The sequence below is a fragment of the Arachis hypogaea genome, chromosome 17 (genome assembly GCF_003086295.3).
Source record: "Arachis hypogaea cultivar Tifrunner chromosome 17, arahy.Tifrunner.gnm2.J5K5, whole genome shotgun sequence".
Taxonomy (NCBI): domain Eukaryota; kingdom Viridiplantae; phylum Streptophyta; class Magnoliopsida; order Fabales; family Fabaceae; genus Arachis; species Arachis hypogaea.
In genome coordinates, this window is record NC_092052.1 from 2,071,700 (window position 1) to 2,089,108 (window position 17,409).

The 17,409-nt window shown below is 29.4% G+C and overlaps 2 protein-coding genes and 1 pseudogene across 3 annotated transcripts; all 3 read left to right on the forward strand.

Moving 5' to 3' along the window:
• Positions 1-5,049: 5,049 nt before the first annotated feature.
• LOC112765748 (receptor-like protein Cf-9) lies at positions 5,050-6,264 on the forward strand. Its single transcript, XM_029294603.2, has one exon. It carries the CDS (start codon positions 5,067-5,069, stop codon positions 6,120-6,122), a length of 1,056 nt encoding a protein of 351 aa, XP_029150436.1. The 5' UTR covers positions 5,050-5,066; the 3' UTR covers positions 6,123-6,264.
• A 309-nt stretch (positions 6,265-6,573) lies between these two features.
• On the forward strand, positions 6,574-8,210 carry LOC114925698 (receptor-like protein 54; annotated as a pseudogene).
• Positions 8,211-13,984: 5,774 nt separating this feature from the next.
• LOC112762488 (receptor-like protein 9DC3) lies at positions 13,985-17,091 on the forward strand. Of its 2 annotated transcripts, XM_072223123.1 has the most exons (2): positions 13,991-14,411; positions 15,948-17,091. In XM_072223123.1, the coding sequence occupies exons 1-2, from the start codon at positions 14,096-14,098 to the stop codon at positions 17,075-17,077; spliced, it is 1,446 nt and encodes a 481-aa protein (XP_072079224.1). In that variant the 5' UTR covers positions 13,991-14,095; the 3' UTR covers positions 17,078-17,091. The 2 variants fall into 2 exon arrangements, with proteins under 2 accessions (XP_025664123.1, XP_072079224.1); XM_025808338.3 differs by having other exon boundaries at positions 13,985-17,091.
• Positions 17,092-17,409: the final 318 nt, after the last annotated feature.

Consider the following 17,409-nt stretch of genomic DNA (forward strand, 5'->3'; position numbering starts at 1 on the left):
CCACCTCTCTGACTTAATTCTACTGTTTAATTTAGTGTCCCTACTCCTAAACAAGCATACACTTGGCAATATCCTTACTAATCTCTTTATTTAATATAAACTAAGCCGTCAGCTGAAAGCAGAGATGCTAATAATTGCTATACAAAGAGATGTTAGTATATTACAGAGAGATGAGAAGTTGAACAAGGAAAAAGGAAAGTAAGAAGCAGATTTGCCAATAAAGCTAGATTCTAACTTGATGTTTTTGGTTGAGAGAAAGGGAAAGCATAAGACATATCAATATTAGACTTGCATGGATTTGTGATAACTTGAATCATAACAGAATATATACTCTGATCTTATGGCTTGTGGTTGTAGTTGTTAATTATATTGTTATATGTTTCTTGAGTATGTTGTTACCTATATACTTGATGTTGCAAACAAAATTGTGAGAGTATATAGTGGTTCTTGTGGCTTGTGGTTTACAATGTGATTAGTGGTGCTCGTAATTCTTATGTCATTTTGGGTTATTTAGTAATAATTCGCATCCATATCTACAAAAATTTACATATAAGAAATACATAATTTACATATATATTTATTAAAATTTGACATATGAATTAATATAGTTTACATTTATATTTATTAAAAAATAATTTAGTATTTTTGATGACTAAATTCTAACCAAAATTACTAAATTCTGTTTAGCCGCCAAGAGTTTCTATTAAATCATATTAAAGAGAGTTGTTTTTTGTCCTCATAATATGTTAATTTGTGGCATTTCTTTTTATTTATGAATTAATAATTCGATTGATTTTTATAATTTTATTAAATTTATAATTAGATTTTTGTATTTTTCTAATTGAATTCTTACCCTATTTTTTTAATTTTATAAATAAGTCATTTTTAGTGTAAAAAGTGTTAAAACTAATTGAATTTTTTTTGCAACTTGAATATATTTGCACTTAAGAACTTATTAGATCTTTAATTATATATTTTTTGATAAAAATATTCAGTTAATTTTAATAATTTTAATATAAAAAGGACTTAACTATAAAATTAAAAGTAGTATAAAAACTCAATTAAAAAATTATAAAAATCTAACTACAAATTTAGTGAAATTATCGCATCAACAAAGTAATTAAACATGTATTTGTTCTAGTTACCAATTACCAAGTTGAAGTAAAAACCGTATTAGTTTGGGCTATTAATGGTTCTAATGTTCTATTGCCAAAAGCAAATAATAACACACATCTATTGTAAAAATAAATAAATAAATAATTTTTTTGAAGGCATGTAATGTGTTGTAATGTCTAATCAGAAACTTGTATGGGAAAATTATTAGCTTGGAAACCGAAGATCAATTTCCCAGTTGAATTATTTTGGACATATCATGCAATAACTTCACTGACACGTTACCAAAACTCTATCTAATAACAAGTTGGAAAGTGCAGAGTAGCTGTAACTACAATAAGCAAGAGTTGTAGCACAATATCATACCATCAATTCATCCCACCAAATACGTTCTTGTTACAAAGTATTATTATATTGATAGGTAACCATAATAATATATATATAAAAAAAAAACACAATTTATTTTGTTTGATTTGAAAAATACTTTTCAATTTAATTTTCTTATTAACATATATAATTAAATATAGTAGTGGGTAATTAATATACAAGAGAATTATCATTAAAAAGGACATTATAATTATTATTATATTTTAGTCATGTTTTTAACTCTTTCTAGAATTATTTGTCATTTGTATGTTTCGAATTATTTTTTCGTAATATAAACTTTTGATATCATTTTAGTAGTTTTTTTTTTTTAACTTCAACCAATAATCGACAAAAATTAAAGAAAGATTTGAAACAGACAATGTATGCATGCAAGGAATAAGGGAAAAAATATGAGATGGGTTGGGTGAAATTGACAAACTTGATCATCACATTATTATATTCCTTATTACAAATAAAAAATTCTTCTTTTCTTTTTCATTTTAGTTTTGTGATAATAGGAATCAAGCATTTTAGATTGCTCTCCGAAAATTGATCAACTTGGGATTACTTTTAGGGGTGAACTTGGATTGGATTGGATATCGCCAAAATTTCAATTCGATACTAAAATTATCGAATTAGATCGAATTCAATATTTACAATTTTTTAGCTTGGATCCGATCTAATCTGCACATTTGTGGATCGGATCGGATATCGAATATATCCGCCAAACATAAAAATATTTTTAAAAGCTTATTTTTATTAAAAAATATCAATAAATTTTTTTTATTTTTTAAATAATAAATTAAAATAATACAATATATATGATAATTATTAATTGAAATAAAACATCAAAATAATATTTACTAATTTATTTTTTTTGCGGATACGCGGATATGCGGATGGAATATGTGGATCTCTACACAAAATCCGCAATCCGATCCTATTAGTATGCGGATCAGATCTGATCCGATCCGATAGTCTGCGGATCGGATCAGATTCGAATAAACACCGCAAATATGCGGATATGCAGATCAGATCCGATCCATAAATACCTCTAATTACTTTGTTGAAAGTTGGAATAAAATCTTAAGCTAATACGAGGTTGTTCATTAATGATTATATTTCAAATATTTTTTTAAATAAAAAATTTTTTAAATTTATTTGAATTTTTGTATAATTTTTCTTTTAATTTATTTTATGCTAAATTCTTTTTTTTTTCTGAAGATCTAACAAAAATTGAATTTTAAATTTTTCAATAAAAATTTTGATACCATACCTTTTTTAAAATTTAAACTAATAAAAAATACATAAATAATTATATCTTTAACAAGACAATTATCATTCTCAAAACTTAATTTTAATGTCCTGTGTAAAGTAGTTTTACACATATGCATCAATTCACATAACACCACATCATTCAAAATAATTATTATTTTTATTAAGTGCATAAATAATTATTTAAAAAGATAAATATAATTACATAACTATATAAAATATTTTATATTATTAGTACATCAAAATTAAAATTAAGTAACAAATATATAAAACCAAACTAAAAAATAAAAGAAAAAACAAGGAAAGTGGATAAGGCTATAAGCCCCTCACTCCAACTATTTTCTCATTTGACTCATGGAATGCCTAATCAAAATTCCAGCCCAAGAAAAAAAAAAGGTTAAAAATTCTGTCCAAAGAAACAAAAATAATCAAATGGAATTATTATTACTTATAACCCGTCCATGACGCTATGTAGAATGTAGTTTCCATTCTTAACATGGACGTGGATCGTGCTCCTTTTGTCTTGGACTTCCTTTTTTCCTATATATGTCCATTAATTTCCGTGTATTCCATTGTTGACCTTAGTTTTAGCTTCTATTGATGGAAAAAAAAGGGTGAGTATATTCTCAAATTTTTTCTATTATGGAAAATTATTAACCTTCATGTCTCTAGTATTGGATTCTTATCTTTTAACTACTCTCTCTATTTTAAAATATAAATCTCTCCCACTCAATAAACTCTTTTAAAAGATACTCTATATATCAACACAAAAAATAAGCCATCACACACACATATATATAATTTTACACATTTTTTACCAAAATAATCATCAAGTATTAAAATAATTATATATTATAATAAAATAATCAAATCTGATATAACTAAATAATCAATTTTTATGTAGCAAAATAATAAAAATTATAAATATCAAATATGAAATATGTATTGCCATATCATAGTTAATTTCGTATCTTTTTTTTTTTTGTATATATAGCATGGTTAAATTTTTTATTTTAGAATAATGAAGGAGCATTATTTTCTTAAATATAACAAGACTCATTTCATTTAATGTGAAAAAGAACACCTTTTAGCTAGAAATTCTTAGAAATTCATATTTTTCATGAATATAAATTTGACAATCTTTATAATTAAATACAAGATGATATCTATATCTCATGTGAAGTAATTAATTAAGTTTTTTGAGGTTAAATAAATGAGACATTACTCAGTTATAAAATGATAGAACTCCCGAAGTTGACATACATAGTTTCAAAACAAAAATATAGAAAATTAATTTTTTAGTTAGTTAACACGAGCCAATTTTAAAATTTAGTGTTTATAATTTAAGATATTTAGAATTAAGAATTTATGGTTTAGAATTTAAAATTTAAAATAAATAAAATAATATAAAAAAAATTGACCAATATTGACAAAAAAAAATAGTTATCTATTACTGACAGTTCAATTTCATTAGTTAGAATTGATCAAATCACTTATATTAACGAATTTAATTTTTAGTTTTGCTAGGTAGACAATAATTTTTATAAATAATGTGAACAATGTACTCTAAAATTGGCTCACTTAAACCTTAACATTAGAATAATCATCTACCCACTTAGTGAATTGAACATCCAGCCATTGTTAACTGTGCATGAGTAAATCGAATCAAAAGAAATAACCAATTAATTAAAAATAATGAATATAATCCTCTGCATACCTATTAAATTGAACATCCTACATATCCATTATTCACATTGTTTAGTATTTTCATTGTCTACCTATATTTTTTTTTTTTATTTTAATAACCTGTCCACCCCGTACGTGCATGGTGCATGGCGCATGGTTAAGTACTGAAGTTAAGCACAAATTTATGATATGATGACCTAAGCTAAAAACATTTTACTTAATCATGATTGAAGTGTACGTATATATACTGAACCATGTATAGTGTTGTATCACTCTCTGTTACTGATATTAAGGGGTGGTTCTATTCTCATCAAAATACTATTATTTGATTATTCAAGATTATGATAGAACAATAATGTATATAGTTGTGTAGCCCTAATTAATAATACTCTAATTTTTTGAGAACCAAATATATCTAAGTCTCTCGTTAGAATAAAACTTAGAATTTGATTTAGTCTTAAATCTTGACATTGATAGATTGGGTTGGTATGAATATCTATGGTTAATGGTTGGCATAGGTGCTTCTAATTCCAGTAAAAAAAATTATCTATAAATAGATGGATCTTGATTGATGAGTGACATATCAATAAATACATAAAATAAGCAAAACTTTCAATCAATAATCAATGGGTTATTTCATGTTGTTGGTTCTTATGATGTTCCATTTTGCATGTTTGTCTTCACATTCATGTCATCCCTATGAAAGTTCTGCTTTACTTCACTTCAAGACTCAACTCATTACAAACACTACCTTTTATGAAAATACATATTATGAGCATTTGTGTCCCAATCTTTATCCAAAGATGAGGACCTGGGACAATGGAACAGATTGTTGTTCATGGATGGGAGTCACGTGCCACTCTGTGTCTAGTCACGTGATTGGCCTTGATCTCAGTTGCAGTGCACTTGTAGGTAATATTCATTCTAACAGCACTTTTTTCCACCTTACTCATCTTCAAACACTTAGCCTTGCTTGCAATTATATCTATGGTTCTGAATTGCCATCTCAGTTTGGTGGGTTTGTGAGTCTCACACACCTCAACTTGTCTTATTGTGCTTTCAAAGGTGATATTCCTTCTCAAATCTCACACCTTTCTAAATTACAATCACTTGATCTCTCTTGGAATTTTGCTTTATCTTTGAAAGAAACCACTTGGAAGAAGTTGCTGCAAAACACAACATCTTTGAGAGAGGTTGTATTGGATGAAACAGACATGTCTTCAATTGGTCCAACACCAGGTCCTTTGTCTTTGATTGCCAACTTGTCTTCCACTTTGGTTACTCTTAGTCTTGTTGATACTAAAATCAGTGGGTATTTGACAAGTGATATATTCTGTTTACCCAATCTTCAAAAACTCAATCTTGGTGCTAATCAAGACATTCAGGTTCATGTTCCAAAGTTGAATTGTAATACTTTTCTTCTTAGTATCTTGGATCTTTCAGAATGTCATTTTCATGGGCCTATTCCTTCATCATTTTTCAATCTAACATATCTTACTTCCTTGATTTTGGTGGACAGTTTCTTAAATGGTTCAATTCCATCATCACTTTCAAACCTTCATCATCTTGTTTACTTAGTTCTTTCAAGGAATAATCTTAGTGGAAAAATTCCAAATGTGTTTGATAGGCTAACAAACTTGCAAACTCTCTCTCTTCATGATAACAATTTCCAAGGGAATTGAAGTTGCCATCTTCATTGTTTACCTTAACTCGACTCTCTCAGTTGGATTGTTCTTCTAATCAAATTGAAGGGCCATTATCTGACAAAGTAGCCTTTTCAAATCTCACTGAATTATTCCTTGAAGGTAACTTATTAAATGGGACAATTCCATCATCAATTTTATCCCTTAAGTCTTTGAGAACTTTGGATTTATCAAAAAATCAGTTCATAGGACCCATAAGTGGTGAGATCACATCTTATTCCTTGGAATATTTAGACTTGTGCAACAATAAGCTCCAAGGAAACTTTCCAGAATCAATTTTCCATCTTGTAAACCTTTCTCATTTGTGCTTGTCCTCAAACAAATGGAGTGGTACTACCCACTTTCCACTCTTCTCTAAGCTTCAAAACTTGGAGTATCTTTCCCTTTCAGGTTGCAGTTTATTATTGCTAGAATCTGAAACAAGTGTTAATTACACTTTTTTTTCAATTTGCAAGCACTACAGTTACTTTCTAACAATATCATTGGTTATTCAAAATTCTCTGGAAATTTTCCACAGTTGAAATATCTTGAATTGTCCAATAATAAACTTGAAGGAAAGGTGCCCAAATGGATACATGATATACATTCATTAATTCATTTGAAACTCTCACACAACATGTTCACATCAATAGGTCATCAATTCCCATGGTATCAGTTTGAATACCTTGATCTTAGCTTCAACTTGATGGATGATGACATTTCTTCCTTCTTTTGTAATGCAACTTTTCTAAATGTTATCAACTTGTCCCACAACAGATTCATAGGAACATTTCCACAGTGCCTTGCCAATAGCTCATCCCTTAGGAATTTGGATGAACAAATTTCATGGAACTTTACCAGATACCTTTGAGGATCTTATTACACTTAATCTGAATGGCAACCAGTTCAGAGGTTTATTGCCAAAATCTTTGTCCAATTGCACAGATCTTATGGATTTGAATCTTGGTAATAATAAATTTGAAGATACATTTCCCAATTGGCTTCAGAATCTATTAAATTTGGAAATATTGGTCTTACAAGGCAATCAGTTGTATGGTCCCATTGTCAAACTGAAATCTGAAAACACATTTCCAAGTTTGATTATTTTTGACATATCAAGCAATAACTTTAGCGGCTCGTTACCAAGAGCATACATACAAAATTTTCAAGCCATGAAGATTCAAAGCAGTTTGTATTATTATCTTCAAAGTGATTCAGGTTCAGGTGAAGGCAACATTGAACCAGAATATGATAATTCTATGACTACAACAGTTAAAGGAGTTAGTATCACTTTGGCAAAAATTCCAAATGCCTTTGCAAATATTGATTTATCAAGTAACAACTTTGAAGGAGAGATTCCAGATGTTTTTGGAGAGCTTCAAGCACTCAAAGGGCTCAACCTTTCACATAACAGCCTCATTGGTCCTATTCCACATGTTATAGGAAATTTGACAAATCTTGAGTCATTAGATCTCTCTTCAAATATGCTTACTGGAAACATTCCTGCTGAATTGACCAATCTAATTTTTCTTGAAGTCTTGAATCTTTCCAGCAACCATCTTGAGGGATCACTACCTAGAGGAAAACAGTTTGATACATTTTCAAACAATTCCTATAAGGGAAACATAGGACTATGTGGACTTCCATTGACAATTCAATGCAACAATAATGTCTCTTTGCAACAATATTCATCTTCTGAGGCTGAAGACAAATTTGGGTTTGGTTGGAAACCAGTGGCAATAGGATATGCATTTGGAATGGTGCTTGGAATTGGCTTGGGATTTTGTGGTTTCTCAGTTGGAAAACCTCAATGGCTTGTGATCATCTTCGGAGGTAAAAGGATCAAAAGGAGGAGTCATGCAAATCGCCATGCAAGAACAACTCTGTTTTGGCTTTTGGTAGTAATCTAAGTGTGTAACACGTTTGTGTCTTGTGCTGTTGTGTTTTTTATGTTTTATTTGATTTCATGTTGTACTTTTATTTTACTTTGTGAAGGTTTTCTTGATATTTATAGTAAGTAATTGTTCTATAGTTGTAAGAAATGTCGCATGTAAATTATACTTGCAAAGAAATGTCTCTGCTTCACTATACTTGCACCTTCTAATATAGTATAGTTTTTAGTTTTCATGCATATTCAGCTCTAAATTCTTCTATGATCTATTTAAACATATTAAGCCCACAAAACAGAGAAGCTAAATATTATAAGAACTGTTATAAGAACAGAAATAATAACAAGATAAACGAGGAAAAAAAAAAAGAAAGGTAAAATTTAGGACATTTGTTTAAGTGGATGAGTGAGCTAATCATCCAACCAATCCAAATTAGTTAAAGACATTCTTGTTTAATCAATTAATAATTGTGGTATCCACCATCAAGTTGAAAATTTGTCTATACTCAAAACGAAAATTAGACCATCAGAATTAAACTCTGGTATACGGTGAAGCACAACCTGATTTTCAAGCAATCAATTACTCAAAAGAACCACAAAATTTAAAATAGATAAGGGCTACGAAGCACACAGACGCTTCGCTGAGTTGCCGTGTTCGCGTATCGGACACATTTCGGACACGACACTTACCGACACGCGTGTCTACTGTGTCCAATCGTGTCTTAATAAAAAATAAAAAATTCTTCTATGGACACGCTTAAATACCATCACGTATCAGCATGTTCAAACTTATTTCTAACATATATTCTTGAAATAAATTTAGATATAGTATATATTATTATTTATTAAAATAAAAAATATTCTAAATACTTAATATAATTAAAATAAAATATTAAAAATATTTAAAAAAATTAATTTATATTTTAATATCAATAAAATATCAAAATATCATTACGATTTATATATCTAAAAAATATTATATATTTTATATATATACATGTTTTTGTGTCTTATAATATTTTAAAATTCATATATCAATGTTTCTTATATCGTGTCATATCCCATATCATACGGTAAAGGCCATCCACTAGTAACTTTATCAAAGATAACGCGTACATGCATGACGCAACATTTTAACAACTTACTTTCTTTGTGTGGCCATTACTTTTTAACTCACTTTAATTTTGTTAAGTAGGAAAAAAAAAGACAGAAAAGTTTCTGCTCGGTCAAACTTACTTTACATATTTTGACTCTTAATCAATTATTTGATCAATACAATTATGTTTCTCTCTAACTCGAGAAAGAATAATCTAAAATTATCTTATATAACTTAATATATATAATTTTATATATATAATATTTAAAATTATATATTTATTATATTTAATATTATATATTTATTTTAAAAATAATTAATACATAGAGATATATTTAAATTTTTTTGGCAATCAAGTCAAACTAAGTTGGTCTAAATCCAATAAAAATTAATTTTATTAGTAGAGTATAAATATACGCTCTAACTATGTAAACGTTCCTAGGAGAATATGAATTTATCTCATCCTCCTTCTTCTTCTTTTATTTCTTCACGTTTCTTATTCTCCTTCTTTGCATTCTTCTTCTTTCTTTTTCGTGTTCCTCTTCCTTCTTATTCGCATTCCTTCTTCTTGGTTTTATTCCTCTCAAAAAAGCAAATCAAGAAGAATTTTAAGAAAACGAAATAAGGAAAAAATAAAAAAAAAAATGAAAAAGAAGAAGAAGAAGACAAAGTGGAAGACGAGGAGGAGAAATTCAAGTGAAACGAAACCAAATGAACCGAAATTTCTTAAGGAATAAAAAATGTGGTCAATACTTAACAGCAGCATCAAATGAATCTCAGTTAATTCATAAATGAACCGAATTAAGTTTAGATTTGAACAAAAACTAACTAAACAACCACACATGAACAAGTTCAGCAAATTCAAGCGAAACGAAACCAAATGAGCATAAATTAAACTAAGAAATGAACTCAAATTTCTTAAGGAATAAAAAATTTGGTCAATACTTAACAGCATATCAAGTGAACCTTAGTTAATTTACAAATGAACCGAAATTAGTTCAGATTTGAACAAAAACTAACTAAGCAATCACACATGAACAAGTTCAACAAATTCAAACTAGACGAAACCAAATGAACCTAAATTGAACTAAGAAATGAATCGAAATTTCTTAAGGAATAAAAATTTTGGTTAATACTTAACAGCAGCATTAATTGAACATCAGTTAATTCACAAATGAACCGAAATTAGTTCAAATTTGGACAAGTAGTAAAAAAACTCAATCATCAACAAAAATACATCATGTTGGTGATGATGATAACGAAATAGCAAGATAACGAAAAAAGAAAAGAAGAATAAGACGACGCAGCATTAGGGAAAAAGGAGGAGGAGGGAAGAAGAAAAATCTGCATGTGCGAATTTGGAAAAAGAAAAAATGACGGCAGTAAACGTGCACGCATAAATTTAAAATACTTTATTGAACTTGGTTAGGATTATGACTTAAATGTAGAGTTTTATTCTAATAAATATAAAAAAAATAATTTTAGATTGATATTTATTGTCTCTTACATATTTTTATAAAATATTATGACCAATAATAGCTACTACTTCACCCTTTACAATACTAAAAAGGAACAAATATAAATTTAAAAATTTTTTTGAGAATTTTCAGGAGGCTAACATTACGTTACATTACTAATTAAAGAGTTGAATATGTATTATATATAAAAGGTATACTAAAAATGTTTGAGACAAGGAGCACTTAAAATACAGCTATATAAAATATGTCATTATGTTAAGCTATATAAAATACTCACTCATGTCTTTATAATTATTTTCCTAAAACTTAAAACACTAAACATTGTAATCAAGTAAAAACTAAAAAAAGTTGAAATTAATAAGGTTAGGAAACTATGAACAAAAACATAAATAGGTACAAATTTAATAACAATGCAACCAAACGTGCAAAAAGAACTTGACAGTCCCAAGAAGTGCGCAATAACAATTAACAATACATAAATTATATAATATACCAGATGATAGATCGTTAAATTTAATAGTTGATATGATGATTTTTTATTAAACGACATCGAGTGAAGAAGGAAAAAAAAACTATACATAGTGCATTCATTCAATTATAATTAAATAAATATTTATTATTCCTACAATTTTAAATAAAATTCTATTATATTTCATTATACTTGTATGCAGTGAGTCTAATTCTAGAGAAGATTTGGGTAGAATAAAATCAATTAATCCCATCAACACGTTACAAAACCTTCAAACTTAATGGACATTTTTTCATCGTCTAATAATTTTAGCTATTAATTTTATACGAAAACTACATATGAGTTTTATATTACAGCTTCCCGCCAAAGACGTTACGAAATCTTCAAAGTAAATGGTTATTTCTTCTACACATAGTGGGTTCTACTTTGTTGACTTTGCATGCGCTTGTTTTCTGCGCGTCTTCACCATTAACAATAATGAATGAGAGAAAGGAAAAAAAATAGAATAAAACAGATTTGAATAAAATAGAATAAATTTACAATACCGAATGTAAAAAAAAATAAATTGGATATAAATAGAGATTAGAGTGTTCGGAGTGCGGTTTGGATTGGATGATATTTTTAAAAAAGTCCGATCCGATCCGATCCAATTTCAAACGGTTTGGATTGGATTGAATTTGCGGTTTTGTAAATTAAAAAAATTAAATACATATAACAAGTTTTAACATCAAATTTTAAATAATTAACAATGACATAACAAGTCTCAACAATATCTTAAAAAACCAACGATAACAAATATAGAAATAAAATTATAGGTTAGTTAAAATAAATAATAAATAACATTTTGAACATAAACTATTTATTAAATAATAATAATACATGAATAATATAAAAATGTATAATAAATTAAACATGTTATAAGTATAATTATAAATATAATAATAAAATAATAATATTATAACACATTGTGCGGTTTGAATTGGATTGAATCGGTTTTGAAAAGTAGATCCGAAATCCGATCCGATCCAGCAGTTTGTAAAAAATAAAATTCAATCAAATCTAAATTAGTACGATTTTAATCAGTTTCGATTTGAATTGAATTGAATGAGCGGTTTAATTTGGATCGGTTTGGATTTGAATATCCTAATAGAGAGGGATCTTGAAGCTATTTTATCCAAAAGGATATATATTTCCAATTTAATTTTCTTATTAACATAATAGAATATATTAGTAGATGATTACTATATAAGAAAATTTGCATTAAAAGCACATTATTTTTTTAATTTTCACCCATAACTTCATTTCCATCTCTATAACAAATCCTATGTTACTTTTTCAAACAAATTGTAATTGAATTATATTAATGAATATTTTAAAAACCTCTAATATAAATAAAGTTAATGAATACTCAATTAGTCATTGTCATGAAAGACCAATGGTTCCTAACAAAAAATAATTGACAAAGCGGCTTTAACTATCTAATTTTTTTTACACATATTGATTCTTTTCCACAACTAAAATGATATCGTTTTGAGAAAATGGATATTTACATTAATAAATCAATGCCTTAAAAATTAAATTTAAAGAAGAAAGCACTAAAGTCAAGCTTTTTTGGTCAAGCTTCACACCAATGCATGGTGGATATTGTGAATGTGGTTCGAATATTGTTTTTTTTTTTTTTCTTTCGAGAGGAGGTGGGGTTTCTTTTTTTTTCTTTTGTCTTTTGGTCCTTAGAGGAGGTGTAAAAGTTAATTAGCTTAAATTATTTTTTTTGGTGACAATTAGCTTAAATTATTTAATCATGACAAAAATATTTAAGTGTTTATTCGTTTTTATTTTGGTGACTGAAGATTTGTTTATTCTAGTTTTGATGTACAGTATTATAGCCTAATAGAATTTGTAGTATATTTTGCGTCTTTACGGCGTATTTCAGTGAGTATAATTAATTTTTAAAGAAAAAAAAAACATCAATTTGATCCTTTTTAAACTGTGAACAGAGAAATCTTTTTATCAATTCATTAACTAAAATTTAACAGTAATGTTTATATGTACTATTAAATGTCTATTTATGAGAGATACTCATGTAAGTAATAATTTTTGGAGTAAAAATTTACTTGTATGTTTTGATAGGATTAATGATAAATAATAAAGAGCAGTTGATAAAAAATTATATGAAAATTAAAAATAATAAATATTTTATTATCCAAAATTACATTATTTTTTTGCTCATGTGACAGTAATGAAACATGCATTACAATAAATAACGAAATATATGAATAATTTTATTTTGTTTTACACTATTTAGGTAGCGTTTGTTTTGAGGTACTGAGACAGAGACTGAAAGACTGAGACTCAGTATCGTGTTTGTTAGTTCAGAGACTGGTACTAAAATTTCTGTCTCTGTCTCTAAAATTTCAGTATTTCAGTACTTCCAAAAAGTAGGGACACAGGGGACTGAAATTTTTAGAGATAGAGACTGAAACTTTAATAACATTTTATACCTAAAATACTTTCATTTCAATTAATTAATTTCAATTTTATCCTTTTTGCAAATTAAATTAGAATTTCATTCTTGTTTCAATTCATGTCTCCCATTTTGCACCAAACAGAATATTGAGATTTATTTCAATCCATATCTCTTAGTCTCTGTCTCTCAGTCTTAGTCTTTTCGTGTCTGTCTCTTCACCAAACGCTACCTTATTGACAAAAAGATATACATGTCTATTATTTACTATCTTAAAAGACTTAATTAATACTTTTTTTTCTTTAACAACTAATTAATCCAAAAGTCAACATGATGTAATTGTCACTTTCCTCTATATTTTAATATAGAAATCATGCATTGACTGGGTATAGGTGGCAGGTGTTATAATTCCAATTAAAAAAATCCATAAATAGATGGATCCTAATTGATGAGTGACATGCCAATGCCAATATCATTTTCAAGTAAGCCATATATACATACATAAAATAAGCAAAAGCTTGAATCAAAATCAATGGGGTATTTGATGTTGTTGGTTGTTAGAGTGGTGTTGTGTGTATATGTTTATGATGTTCCATTTTGCATGTTTCTCTTCGCATCTATGCCATTCCCAAGACAGCTCTGCCTTGCTTCACTTTAAGACCCATTTCATTTTTGACCCTTCAATTTTTGAATATCATTATGACTATGACTATGAGTATGTGCACGAGTATGAGGATGGGTATGAGTACGAGTACGAGTATAAGTGCCCTCATGTTTATCCAAAGATGAGTACGTGGAAAAATGGGACAGATTGCTGCTCATGGATGGGTGTCACGTGCCACTCTGTGTCTGGTCACGTGATTGGCCTCGATCTCAGTTGTGGTGCACTTGTAGGTAATATCTATCCCAATAGCACTCTTTTTCATCTTACTCATCTCCAAACACTCAGCCTTGCTTTCAATTCTTTCAATTATTCTCCATTTTCATCTCAGTTTAGTAAGCTTGTGAGTCTCACACACTTGAATTTATCTGATTGTGAATTCAAAGGTGAAATTCCTTCCCAAATCTCACACCTTTCCAAATTACAATCACTTGATCTCTCTTCTTTTTATGATGATTTGATGTGGAAAGAAATTACTTGGAAGAGATTGCTGCAAAACACATCTTTGAGAGAGATTGTATTGGATAAAACAGATATGTCTTCAATTGGTCCAACACCAAACCCTTTGTCTTTGATCGCCAACTTGTCTTCCACTTTGGTTACTCTCAGTCTTGTTTATACTGGAATAAGGGGTTCTTTGACAAATGACATACTTTGTTTACCCAATCTTCAACACCTCATTCTAACAGGGAATAAATTGTCAGTCCATCTTTCCGAGTTGAGTTGTACCATTTCTCTTAGTATCTTGGATCTTTCATTTTGTGGTATCCAAGGGCCTATCTCTTCACCATTCTCTAATCTAACACACCTCACTTCCTTGAATTTGGCGGGAAATCAACTCAACAGTTCAATCCCGTCATCACTTTTAAACCTTCAGCGTCTCACTCACCTCGATCTTTCAATGAATGATCTTAGTGGTCAAATTCCAAATGTGTTTGATAGGCTCACCAACTTGCAAACTCTCTCTCTTCATGATAATAATTTCCAAGGGAAGCTGCCATCCTCATTATTTGCCTTAACTCAACTCTCTTCCTTGGATTATTCTAATAATGAAATTGAGGGACCACTACCTAACAAAGTAGCATTTTTAAATCTCACTGACTTAATCCTAAGAGACAACTTATTAAATGGGACAATCCCTCAGTGGGCCTTATCCCTCAAGTCTTTGAGATACTTAGATCTATCCAATAACAGATTCAGAGGGCACATAAGTGAAATTACATCTTATTCCTTGGACCATTTAGACTTGTGCAACAATGAGCTCCATGGAAACTTTCCAGAATCCATTTTCCATCTTGTCAACCTTACTCTTTTGTGCTTGTCTTCAGATAACTGGAGCGGCATTGTCAACTTCCAACTCTTTTCTAAGCTTCAAAACTTGGAGCATCTTTATCTTTCAGGTTGTAGTTCATTATTGCTAAAATCTGAAACAAGTGTTAATCACACTTTCTCCAATTTGTGGGAACTGCAGTTGCTTTCTAGCAATATTACTGGTTGGTTGGAATTCTCAGGAAAATTTCCAAATTTAGATTATCTTAAATTGTACAACAATAGTGTTGAGGAAAAAGTGCCAGAATGGATACATGGTATGGATTCATTAAGTTATTTGAATCTCTCACAAAACAATGTTACATTGATGGACCATTTCCCATGGTATCGACTTGAATACCTTGATCTTAGTTTCAACTCCATGGCTGATGACATTTCTTCCTTCTTTTGTAATGCAACCATTCTTTACATTATCAACTTGTCCCACAACAAATTCACAGGAACATTTCCACAGTGCCTTGCCAATAGATCATTCTTTGGAGATTTGGATCTACAAATGAACAAACTTCATGGAACTTTGCCAGACACCTTTCCGAATCTTAATACACTGAATCTCAATGGCAACAATTTCGAAGGTCTATTGCCGAAATCTTTGTCCAAATGCTCAGGACTTGTGGATTTGGATCTCGGTAACAATCAATTTGAGGACACATTTCCCAATTGGCTTCAAAATCTATCATATTTGGAAATACTGGACTTACGAGGCAATAAGTTGTACGGTCAGATTGCAAATTTGAAATCTGAAAAGATATTTGCAAGTTTGATTATTTTTGACATATCATGCAATAACTTTAGCGGCTCATTACCAAAAGCATACATACAAAATTTTCGAGCCATGAAGATTGTTCATGATGTGCAAAGCCCTTTCTCTTATATTGATACAGATTGGATTGATACAAATGAAGCATATGAGGGTTCTATGGTTGCAACAATTAAAAGAGTCAGTCTTCCTTTTACGAAAATTCCAAATGGCTTTGCAATTATGGATTTGTCAGAAAACAAATTTGAAGGAGAGATTCCAGATGTTATTGGAGAGCTTCATAGACTCAAAAGCCTCAACCTTTCATATAACAACCTCATTGGTCCTATTCCCCCCTCTTTGGGAAATTTGACAAACCTTGAATCATTGGACCTCTCCTCAAATATGCTTGATGGGAATATTCCTGCTGAATTGGTCAATCTGAACTCTCTTGAGGTACTTAATCTTTCAAACAACCATCTTGAAGGATCAATACCTCAAGGAAAACAGTTTGATACATTTTCAAATGATTCTTATGAGGGAAACATGGGGTTGTGTGGATTTCCATTGTCAATTCAATGCAATAATGTCCCTTTGCAACAATCTCCATCTTCTGAAGCTGAAGACAAATTCGGATTTGGTTGGAAACCAGTGGCAATAGGATATGCATGTGGAATGGTGCTTGGAATTGGATTAGGATATTGTGTTTTCTCAATTGGAAAGCCTCAATGGATTGTGATCATCTTCGGAGGTAAAAGGATCAAAAGGAGGAGCCGTGGAAACCGCCGGCGTGCAAGAACAACTCTGTTTCAGCTTTTTGTTGTAATGTAAATGTGTAATAAATTTATGTCTTGTGCTCTTGTGTTTTTTATGTTTTATTTGATTTGACGTTGTACTTTTAAGTATTTGTTCTATAGTTGTAAGATATGTTGCAAGTGAATTCTGTTTTCAAAGCCTATATATGTGTGCGAGAGTTTCTTGCTCCAAAACTTCTTCACTTGCACCTTCCAAGTATGTAGAAGACTATAACAACTATCAATATTATGCATGGGTATATGACCACGCAACTGATTTTTTGTTTAGGGGGTTAATTATGTTAGAACAATTGTCAAACTGTTAGGAATATCTCCAACACAATCTGATTGTTTTTTTCTTCTTCTTTT